Source organism: Herpailurus yagouaroundi, unplaced genomic scaffold (genome assembly GCF_014898765.1).
Source record: "Herpailurus yagouaroundi ecotype Mexico unplaced genomic scaffold, PumYag 189, whole genome shotgun sequence".
Taxonomy (NCBI): Eukaryota; Metazoa; Chordata; class Mammalia; order Carnivora; family Felidae; genus Herpailurus; species Herpailurus yagouaroundi.
In genome coordinates this window covers 15167421-15179418 of record NW_024412420.1, presented here as the reverse complement: position 1 = coordinate 15179418, position 11998 = coordinate 15167421, and the positions used below count along the sequence as shown (strand labels likewise).

General features: G+C 40.5%; 1 protein-coding gene and 1 long non-coding RNA gene across 3 annotated transcripts in view; one reads left to right on the top strand and one right to left on the bottom strand.

Annotated features, from left to right (window-relative positions):
* The window catches only part of LOC121044969 (keratin-associated protein 9-3-like), a 3746-nt gene extending 2814 nt beyond the window's left edge, over positions 1-932 (top strand). The window contains exon 2 of the mRNA XM_040497497.1: positions 1-932. This exon is cut by the window's left edge and continues 133 nt beyond it. Within this exon, the coding sequence (XP_040353431.1) occupies positions 1-305 (305 nt within the window). The 3' untranslated portion in view covers positions 306-932.
* LOC121044971 (uncharacterized) overlaps positions 1-11998 on the bottom strand; it is a 77251-nt gene that overhangs the window by 35110 nt on the left and 30143 nt on the right. The window lies entirely within an intron of this gene.

Here is an 11998-nt window from a genome sequence, read left to right as displayed (position 1 = left end):
CCAGCTGCTGCCAGCCCAGCTGCTGCGGGACCGGCTGTGGCACTGGTGGCGGCCAGGAGGGTGGCTGCGGAGCCGTGAGCTGCCGCGTCAGGTGGTGCCGCCCTGACTGCCGCGTGGAGGACACCTGCCTGCCCCCCTGCTGTGTGGTGAGCTGCATACCCCCCACCTGCTGCCAGCTGCACCACGCCCAGGCCTCCTGCTGCCGCCCGTCCTACTGTGGACAGTCCTGCTGCCGCCCTGCCTGCTGCTGCTACTGCTGCCAGCCCAGCTGCTGCCAGCCCACCTGCTGTGAGCCCACCTGTTAAAAAACCAGGTTGTTGATTTCCAGTTGCCCAGGACACAGTATCTCTGAACAGTGTATCTCCTCAACCACCCCCGGACCACCACAAGTTCTACGACTTCCACTTGGGTTTTTGTAATGGGGGCTGCCAAGTATATGGGCTCTACCTGATATCATTCTGCAACGAATACATTGATTCTCCACTACGGACACAGAAATGCTGCAAACATACCAGCTGATTATCAAAATGCTTTGGATATACTATTTCTGATTTTTCTTCAGGGTCTAAAATAACTGACATATTGTGGAATTAATCTTTTAGAACTACCCACAAGTCTAATTCTTCCCTGCCTTATAATCTACTTTTTGCTACATTTAATAACATTTTTTCTAACATCAAAGGCACCAGGGTACAGCCACATGACTTTCCTCAGATGTCACCAGAGAGAATGGAAGCCCTTCACCCAACATTCAGCTTCTAAGAAGTAGGCTAGACTTTTTCATATTTCAACATCTGATTTCATCCCTATTTGAGAGGGGGGGGAATCATAAGGATCTTGCCTGTTGGCTATTTCATTTACATCTGTGATATAGTGTTTTCTGTCATTTCTTAATAAATATTATAACTGGGCAAACAAACCATAGTCTGTGTTTCTACTTGTAAATAAAATGTGATAATGTGTTAATGCCTCCTTCAAAGAAGTACATTTGTTTCTTTTTAAAAGAAACTGAAGTCATATAAAGTGTATGGAGGAACTATGGAGATCAGGAAGATGAAGACTTAATTCTTATCCCTGAGGACTTTACTATCCAGAAATAAAAAGTATATGTGTGAAAATAGCTACAAACAATATAACAAATAAACTGCGTTCTCTTAGTAGTTGGTAGGAAAAAAAAAAAAATCTCCCTGTCTTAGGGGGATGCTTTTGTGGCCAATAAGCCTTGGTAGTCCAACTTACAATGGGTGCTGAGAAACAAGGATGTTAAATAATTACAAACGAGACAGAGAGAAGAATTCTTTTTTTATTCCAGAAAGGGAGTGAGGAGATGAAAGAACAGAGGAGAGACCCAGTAAGGAAGTCATGAGTATTACTCCATGTTTCATCCCCATTAAGTTACTAAACTCATACAATCCCTGTTAGAGTAGGTCAACTTTCCTGTGAACACCAAGGAAAGAGCTGAGTTTTATGTCTGGGTTGACTCAAAGGAGTTGGAGACAACCCAGAACTCAGAGCAGGGGGACCTACAAGTAAGTAATACCTCAGGAACTCTCAGAAATTTTGGAGAGGCTTTAGATGGCCACTGCTGTGGAAAGTAGTATCTTGGTTATGTAGACTACAAAGAAGAAGACAACAGAGCCAGAAACAGGATTTCAAAAAGGAAAAGATCATTTGGGACCAGCAGGGACCATGTTGGGGGCAGCATCTGGGAAAGTTTCACAAGGGAGGTAATCTTTGAGGCCTTAAAGGTCATTCTAAATGGAAGGAAAAGAGTAAAAAAGGTCCAATGTGCACACCTATTAGAGTGGCTAAATCCAAAGCAATGACAATACCAAATGCTGGGAAATGTTAACAGAGCAACAAGAATTGTCACTGCTGGTGGGAAAGCTAAATGGTAGGGCCACTTTGAAAGACAGCTGGGCTATTTCTTACCAAGCTAAACATAGGCTTACCGTACAATTCACCAATCGTGTTCCCATGTATTTATCCAAAGATGAAAACTTATGTCCACACAAAAACCTGCACATCAATGTTTACAGCAGTTTTATTCCTAACTGCCAAAAACTGGAAGTTGCAAAGATATCCTTCAATAGGGGAATGGAAAAACAAACTATATTATATCTATACAATGGAATACTATCCTATGATAAAAAGAAATGATTTATCAAACCACAAAAAGACATGGAAGAATCTTAAATGCATATTACTAAATGAAAGAAGCCAATTTGAAAAGGCTACGTACTATATTATCCCAATTACATAACATTCTAAAAAAGGCAAAACCATAGAGACATTACAATATTGCCAAAGTGTCTGACCTACTACGCCCCACAGATGCCTGTAGTCTGACACTAAAATAATAAGCTTATGAATTAAAAAAATAAATAAAAGTTATAGAGAGACACAAGACTAGCCTGTGAAATGTAAGTAGAAGCCAGTTAAGGACTTTTGAGAAAGCTTTCTTTTATTGATAAAAGGGACACACACTGCTGGTGCTTCTACTTCCTCCTCACTGTGACTGTTCTTTTCACTTTAAATACAGACAGGATTCCTAGAGCTACAGAATCCCAAGAGAACTCAAGGAACACTGGTCCTGACATGGCCGAGTCTCTGAACCATTGCTAGCAGCTGCCTACCTATGAGAAGAATAAGTCCTTTGATCAAGCCATTACTTGTTGGCTTTTGCAAAACTGGAAACCGAGAATATTCCTAACCACTACACTATGCAATAGACTGCAGTGAGGTCTCAAAAATGGAAAACTTTCTATATATGACACCTAAGAGGATTGGAGATGTAGAAGCAGTTCAGTGACAGGAAAAGCACATGGACTGCAAATTCTAGAGCAAAAGTGGGGAGCATTTTTAATTGAGGTTCACTGACCATAACTATGAGTAGATGAATAACAAAAAGTAAAGAACAAAATCAGGCTGGCGGGAGTGTGGGGGGGATGGTGATTGGTTATGGTAATAAATGATGGAGAAAAGAATGAAAAGGAAAGGAAAAGTACGAAATAGAAGAGAAAAGACAGAAGACACAATGAAAAAGACTAGGGACAAGAGGCAGAAAAGAAAAGGGGGAAGAATGATGGGTAAGACACGCATAAAAGAGACGAGAACCAGTATGACCTCGTTTAGTACCACACACTGTGTCGCATGCTAATTATACTCCATGCATGCTTTATTTTTCATTTAACACTTACATTAATCCTTGAAATGGATATTGTTATCCTGGCTTATAGATGAGGAAAGTAAGTCTAAATGAAGCTAAATAGCTTGCTTAAGTCACATATTCTTTTTTTTTTTTTTTTTAAGTTTAATCATTTATTTTGAGAGAGAGAGAAAGAGCGTTAGCATGAGTGGGGCAGAAAGAGAGGGAGAGGGAGAATCCCAAGCAGGCTCTGCACATTCAGCACAGAGCCTGATGCAGGGCTCCGTCCCACAAACTGCAAGATCATGACCTGAACCAAAATCAAGAGCCGGACGCTTAACCAACTGAGCCACCCAAGTGCCCCTTAAGTCACATATTCTTGTAAGTAAACAAAAACAAAACAAAACAAAACAAACAAAAAAACCCCTGAAACCCAAATCTGAGCCCAAATCTGAGTCCAAAACTCATAGAGAATGAAATTAATGAACTAGACATGAAGGAGGTGCAACAAGTTTCTGCAGGTTTAAAAATGGCTACTTTGGAAGCTGTGGAAGTCAGATTAAGTTCCTCTTTGTGTCAGGTGTTAGGTTACTGTCTTTCAGTCCACCTGGATAGTCCAGGACATTCTCCATATTTTAGAGTCAACTCATTAGTAACCTTAATTATATCTGCAAAGTCCCTTTGGTCCCCAAACATAATATATTCATGGACATGACGCCAGGGCTCAGAGGTCATGGGTCCCCAAATTCTGCCTACCACATGGATTATCAGACACTGTGTTGACACTAATTCCTGAAGACCCAAGATGTCACTCCAGTACACCAATGAAAGTGGTGGCTTATGGTGGCCCAGTCACAGCTGGCATTTTATCACACATTTAAATCACAGTGGACCCAGTAGGTCCAGAGATCAATTCCCCAACTGGAATAATCTGTTTGACAACCGGCATAACCCCCACATTCACACTCTGGCTTAAGGAATAAAACTCCCATGGTAGGAAGAGCCAAGTAGAAGCCACTGGAAATTCCCCTCATTACAAGGGAAAAAAGATACTATATCCCTAGTGAATTGTGAAAATGAGTGCCATTTTCAAAGACTTGCATACAGCCTGGTGGTGATACCTAGCATCTCCCCACTTACTTCTTTGTCCTGCAGAAAAAGCAGAAAAATCTTAAGAGTATAACAAAGTAATTATCTACTATTATTTTGAATAATTTTGGTAAATGGTCCCAATTGGAGCTGACATTCCAGATGGAGCATATAGAGTATCTTTTTTCGTTTTTAAGAGAGAGAGAGAGAGAGAGCCCAAGCAAGCAAGGCAAGGACAAAGGGAGAAAGAATCTTAGGCTCCACGCCCAGCACAGAGCCTGATGTGATCTCACAAACCAAGAATCCTGACCACAGCTGAAATCAAGAGGCATGCTTAACAGACTGAGCCACCCAAGCTTCAAGGGATGGAGTATCTTTAATGGAACAAATCAACATAGCCCCTGGCAACTGGAAGTATGCAGCTTTTGATATGAAAATACCTTTTTCTCCATATCAGTTTGCAAGGACAATCAGAAGTAGTTTGCTTTTAACTGGTATGACTAACAGTAACTTTACAAGTATTGCTTCTGGGCTGTGTCAACTCTCCTGCTTTCTGTCATAATACACTCAGAAGAGATCTTAATCATCTTGACATTCACACATCATCGTATCAATCCACTACACTGCTAATTGTTTCTGATGAATAGGAAGTAGCAAGTACTTTAGATGTCTAAGTAAACATATGTGAAACTCAGGGTAGGAGGTAAACCCCACAAAAATGAAGGAGGTCATCACCTCAGTGAAATTTCTTGGAGTCAAATTGTCTAGAACATGTTGAGATCTCCTTTCTAAGGCAAAAGAAACATTGCTGTCCTTTGAACTATCTTCAGCTAGGAAAAGCACAACAGTTGGCGGGCTCCTTGAGGTTTTGAAGTCAATCTATACTATATTTGTGTGCTACTATAACCCATCTACTGACAAACTGAAAAACACAAGACCACTATGGATTCAAGACTTCTCAGACATGAAGATTTAAATCACCCTCACAAAGTAAAAAACCCCATCTGAGGTCCTGATTGAGCATAAAGAAAACATGAAATGGGTAGTGGAGGAAGTGAGTCATAAATATCAACTACGGCCTTGTGATCAATTGGAATGATTACAGAAACTGTGTATTTTCTTCCTTATTTATTTTCCTTCTCCTTTCTCCTTCCCTTGTTTAATGCCATATGCTGTACCCAGACTAAATAAACTTAAAATGAACTCAATTTCATTTAATATCCCATCAGTTCTGTGAAATAGTTATCTTAGTTTCGTGGAATGAGTAAATTAAATCTAAAAGAGGCTTTTTGGGGGGTGACAATTCATTTCATGGGGTCTGGAGCTAAAGGCCAAGAAAGAATTCTTGAAGATATCTTTGGCACAAAAAGGTGATTTTATTGAAGCATGGCAACAGGACCTGTGAGCAGGAAGAGCTGGCCCCAGAACCAAGAGAAGAGATTGTTTATATACTATGGGGTTAGGGGAGGTAAAGTCCAGGGGAAGTTTTCTAGTGAGATTTTCATATGCTAAAGAAGACTCCCGGGATAGTGGAGGCCTAGCTATTGTCAAGCTAAGGTTGTTTTTCCTCTAGCAAAGCATTAGCATTAAGACAGTAGGGAGTTAGGGAGAAACATTTTACTGTGCCAGCCTCAAGTGTTTGTCAATGGGCGGCAGATTATAAGGAAATTGAGTTCTACCTGCCATTTCCTTCTGCCTTTGTTCCCACATCACAGTGGAGGGGTGATGGAGACTTAAGTCCTGCAAGACTATGATCTCTTATCAGTTAACCACCATTTGTTTTTCCCCTTTCCTTTGTTCTTGGGCAGCCAGGAATGCTGGAGGAATATCACACATATCCCACCTGGTGGGGGGTGGGGGGGACAGCGGTGTTTGTGGCCTGTCAGCTTGCCTTACACTCCCTCATCAAAACGAACTGGAATCAGGATCTCTAAGAGATACGGGCACTCCCATGTTCACTACAGCATTATCCACAATAGACAAGACATGGAAGCAAAACAAGGGTCCAACGATGGGTGATGGATAAAGAAAATGTGGTATTTACATACAATGAAATATTATTCAGCTTTAAGAAAGAAGGAATTCATGCTATTTACAACAATATAGATAAACCTGGAGGACATTATGCTAAAATAAATAGGCCATACACAGAACAAAACCTACATGACACCACTTATATGAGGAATCTAAAATAGTCAACTGATAGAAGCAGAGAGTAGAATGGTGGTTACCTGAGGCGGGGGGGGGGGGGAAGGGATATAAGGACGTGATGGCCAAAGGGTACAAAGCTTCAATTATGCAAGATGAATAAGTCTTAGAGATCTACTGTGTACCATGGTGTCTATAGTTAATACTGCATTGTATACTTAAAAATTTGCTAGAAAAATACGTATCAAGTGTTCCTATCACCAAAAAAAAAAAAAAAAAAAAAAAGGAGGAAACTTTTGGAGTTTATGGCATTGATTGTGGTAACTATTTCATGCGTATATATACTTATCTCCAAACTCATCAAGTTACTTATATTAAATATGAACAGACTTTTGTATGTCAATCCTATCTCAATAGTTTTGTTTTGTTTGTTTTTTACAAATAAAGAAAGTTAACTTGCTTGTAGTCACAGCTGATAAGTGTGACTCCAAAACTCGTGAAGAGACAATGATATTAAGGAACTGGAAAGGATGTGGGGAGGAGCTGGTTTAAAGATGCCTGTTTGGGAAGCCATGGGCTTTCAGAGTAAGCTCCTCTGTGGCAGGCTGTTAAGTTACTGTCCCAACTTCACACCCTCCCTCCTGTGGTCAGCTTTGGGACCCTCTGCAAACCACTCTGTCTGGCTTTGCCACTAGGGGGTGACAAAGGAAAACTGCAAAGCTGAAGAGGAAGGAGGCACTGGCTCCTTCCTTCCATTTTGCTTCCTTCCACTTAATTGGGACTTCCTGTATGCCAGCACTTCCCAGGATCCTCTCCCAGTTAACACCTGCTCACTCCAGCAGCTGCAGATCCTTTTCAGGGACGCACCTAACTTCAGTGTGCAGCTTTCTCAACATGTGTAGAACCTGCTTTATTGCACACCCCACTCAGAGTCACCAGCCAGACAGTTTTCCTACAACATCTGAGTTTGGGCTCGATAGGACAAACCCCTTCTCTAAATTTCTAAATGTTAATTCCCTCCCTCTTCCTTTATTTTTTTTTTTTGTTTTCTTTTTTAATTTTTTTTTAACGTTTTATTTATTTTTGAGACAGGGAGAGACAGAGCATGAACAGGGGAGGGTCACAGAGAGGGAGACACAGAATCCGAAACAGGCTGCAGGCTCTGAGCTGTCAGCACAGAGCCCGACGCGGGGTTCGAACTCACGGACTGCGAGATCATGACCTGAGCCAAAGTCGGCCGCTTAACCAACTGAGCCACCCAGGCGCCCCGCTCCCTCTTCCTTTGAAAGAAACTATCTTTCCCAGGGTTTTCTGCAGTTCCTACATTTGTAGTATCTCAGTATCCCTTTTTACCCTGTTAGTTACCTATCAACTGAGTTTAAAATTCTCCATACAACATTCACTTGATTCACATAATGGGTATGGTTCTTCAAGGGCCTCTTACTGCTATACTCTTATTGCCTTTAAAAATTCAGTTTACTGAACCATTTGTTCAGATGTTCCACTTACCTTGGTTAATCATAGGAGCTGACTACAGGAAAAATTTAGTCTCTGAGCTTAGGAGGTGGCAGCCAGAGAATTACAACATTATAGGCCTGACAGAATCTGACTGAGGAACTAGAAAGATTACTCAGCACCGTTTAGGTCTGTAGTTAAGAAATCTGTATCATTTCTATTAAAAAGCTTCCATGCAAAGTGGGCTGTGCCTTGGGTACCTGACAGTAGATGGCCCTTTGTTAATTACTACTGACTTATTCCTAAAGCCATAATTCTGACTTGAGAAACCTGCTTTCCATCATGACTATTCTATTAAACGCTAATAGGCAAATTTAGTTTTAAAAGCCCAAGGATACAAAAGGATTTTGAGAAACTTCAAGGCAGAGAATGTTGAATCATCATTTCAATCGAAGCATGAAAGCCTTAGGTGAGACTGTGGATTTGAGAGTTCAGTAAAATTGTTCTTGTGAGGTTCAGAGAGACTAATCCAAAGCACCAAATATTTGTTCACATTGGGGCTATCCATTTCTAAGCACATTCCTTTTTCCTCTTCTTGATTCCTGCATTACAAATACATGACAGAGAAACAACTGATACACTGCATGACCCCAAAATAAAAAATCCTGGCTTTTACTAGGCTAATATTAAAAAATGTCAAGACTTTTGGTCTCTCAATATTTCAATATGGTATGTATCTTAGGTGGAAGAGACAAACTAAATCTTTTCCCGAAAAGATGGGAGGAATCTTGATCTAAATGGAGGCAGAATTAAATAATATCGATATGATAATATAAGATAGTATTCTTTGTTCAAATGAAGAGACCTGCAGACCTGGACAAAAAAGATCCTAGTTGGGGCGCCTGGGTGGTGCAGTCGGGTAAGCGTCCGACTTCAGCCAGGTCACGATCTTGCGGTCCGTGAGTTCGAGCCCTGCGTCAGGCTCTGGGCTGATGGCTCAGAGCCTGGAGCCTGTTTCCGATTCTGTGTCTCCCTCTCTCTCTGCCCCTCCCCCGTTCATGCTCTGTCTCTGTCCCAAAAATAAATAAACGTTGAAAAAAAAAATCAAAAAAGATCCTAGTAGATTTATAATATTGCGGGATAACTAAGTGAAGGAACTCGGGATTTTTTGAGCCACTGACGTCATGAACCATGAGAGTTTGACAGCTCAAAATGACAGAGGTGTATCTAGAGTAATAGCCAAGAAGATCATGAAGCAGGAGGATTTCATGGTTCTCCCCCAGGAGGTGTGGTGGGGAGAATATAATGAATCCTAAAAATAGAATTCAGGAAACTCTGAGGTTACTATTTTGAAACTTCACCCCAACACCTAATGTTTTATTGAACAGACGAGACAAAAATGAGAGAGAAGCACACAAAGGTTAGGCATAGAAATTAGTGTGGACCACGGACTGAGGCTGGAAGTAACACTTAACACTAAGCCAAAAAAGTATCTGGTTTCATTGCATTTGAGTATAGAACGTACAATTCAATCGCTCTAAAGATATTTTGAACTATAGGAAGAAACAGAGAGTAGGATGAGAAAAGGAATCAGAAGACCTAAGATGAAAACCCCAAATCTACCCACTTTTATCTTATCTTTCAAATGGGGGTTCTAATATCTCAGTGTCCCTGTATCAAGTATGTTTGTCAACAGCAATATACCTGGCATGTAAAAAAATAATAAACAATTTTTTTCTCTTTCTCCTCTGCATTCAATTGTACATCTTTAGAAACACAAAACCCTGTTGACTATTAAGAGGCTAATAATACCCAGATGCACAAGAATGGGGGATAAAGCTGAGAAAAACTAGTAAGAGGGATGTCCAGGGTGATATTTGACTCCATTTGGATAATTGGTCCTTTTTTATCCAACTCATCTGCACTCTAAAAAATCAGAATGCTCTTAATGTTTATGGGAATTTTTCCCCCACATATGATGATGCTCCTTTCCTTTCTGTTCTTTTCTTTCTTCACATACTTTTTCCCTACTGATCAAGAAGCCGAATTCCCAGTGAGGAATGCTGACCAACTATGATCAATAAGCTGTCCTAGTACATCTTGATTCTCCAGCTAAAATTTCAAGCTGAATTTCAACATGAATTTCACATAAGCCATAGATATTAATAAGAAATGCAGAATGGAGAAATCCACATTCAAAGTGACAGAGATTGGCTTCAATTCTCCTCTAAGTAATAAATCTTACTGAGGGTTTGTTGTGACTACCTCCACAAAATTGCAACATGGAAGAAGGTACTAGAGAAACAGACACTGCTTCCCAATAGCCTCACAGGGTTCTGGCAAAGCAAGGCTGAAATCCACCAGTCCTTACTTTGTAGAGGTGGAGCCCCTACTGGTTGCAAAGGTATAGTGAAGCCTATGAACAGGCAGAAGACTTTTCAGAGCTCGAGAGAGTGGAAAGCTATATTCCTGGATTTACCCCTAGTTCACTGCATTGCTAGATAAAAAGAACACCTATAAACAATGGAAAAGGAACTCCACCTTCCCTTAGCTTACTTAATAATAACTACCATTTACTTAGAACCATTTATTGAGCATTCGCTATGTTCCAGACACTGTGTTAAACATTTTTAACGTGTTATTTAATTTATTCCTTAAGCATTCTATCAATGTGGTATTTTACAGATGAGGGGATTAATGAAGTAATTTCTCTGCTTTAGAAAAACAGACTGGTGGCTCTCAATGGTCTACCTACTCAAGTTCAAACTCCTCAGCCTGGGAGTCAAGACTCTCCGTCTAGCTTTTATCTCACATGATTGTTTTCTAGACACAGTACACTATTCACTGCTTCATAATGACAATTAGTTCTTTTCCAGTCTGTGCATTTATTGCAACTATTCACTACGGCTGGAACGACTTTCCTACTCTGCCTTGTGTTCAAGTCCTGTGTACCCAACAAACCCCAGTAGAATCGAAAATACTTGAGGTGCACCTGGGTGGCTCAGTCGGTTGAGCGTCCAACTTTGGTTCAGGTCATGATCTCACAGCTCATGAGTTTGGGCCCTGCATCAGACTCTGTGCTGACAGCTCAGAGCCTGGAGCCTGCTTCGGATTCTGTGTCTCCCTTTCTCTCTGCCCCCAACCCACTTGCATTCTGTCTCTGTCTCTCTCAAAAATAAATAAACATGAAAAAAAATTTTTTTAATTTAAAATACTTGAAAGTACACCTGTGTCCTGACCATCCTTGAGTCCCCCAAATCTTTTAGCACAGTGCCAGGCAAACTGGAGGAGCTCAACAAAGATTGGCTGAAATAAACTAAATTGCATTATTTTCTCTTGAAAAACATAATAATCAATAATGGAGAGATTGTGGATAAGTATACAGTGATTAAGAACACAGGCTCTGGAGCCAGACAGCCTTGCTTCAGATCCCAACTCCATTACTAACCCGCTGCTGACCTTGGGCAACTTGTTTATCCTCTCTATGCCTCAGTTTCCCTTATCTGTAAAACAAAGGATAACTTCAATACCAACCACATAGGGCTATTGTGAGAATTAAATGACATAGGGGCACCTGGGTGGCTCAGTCAGTTAAGCATCTGACTCTGAACCTCGGCTCAGGTCATGATCTCACAGTTCATGGGATTGAGCCCCATGTGAGGCTCTGCACTGACAGCACAGAACCTGCTTGGGATCCTCTCTTCCTCTCTCTCTTCCCCTCCCCTGCTCAAACTCTCTGTTTCTCTCTCTCTCTCTCTCTCTCTCTCTCAAAATAAATAGATAAACATTAAAAAAAAAGAATTAAATAACATAGTGTACATAAAGCATAGAACCATATCTGTTATACAGCAAATGCTATATAAGGGTTTGCTGCTATTATAAAATCAGCTGTATATTTAGTAAGTGAACAACTCAAAATATATTTTAAAGTCATTGTGTCAGTTAATATTTAAATACATAAACATTTATTTACCTTGATTTTAAAAAATGTCAACTACCTACAGGAACTCTCTAGAAATCCAGTAGCTATTTAATTCAATCCAGCAATCATATCTGTCTAACCAATGGACAAAAACATCTGATTCAAATTAAAATTGTAAGATATAACTATTGTTAACAAGTGATTCCACATAAGAAAAACCCTAAGTTTACTGTAGA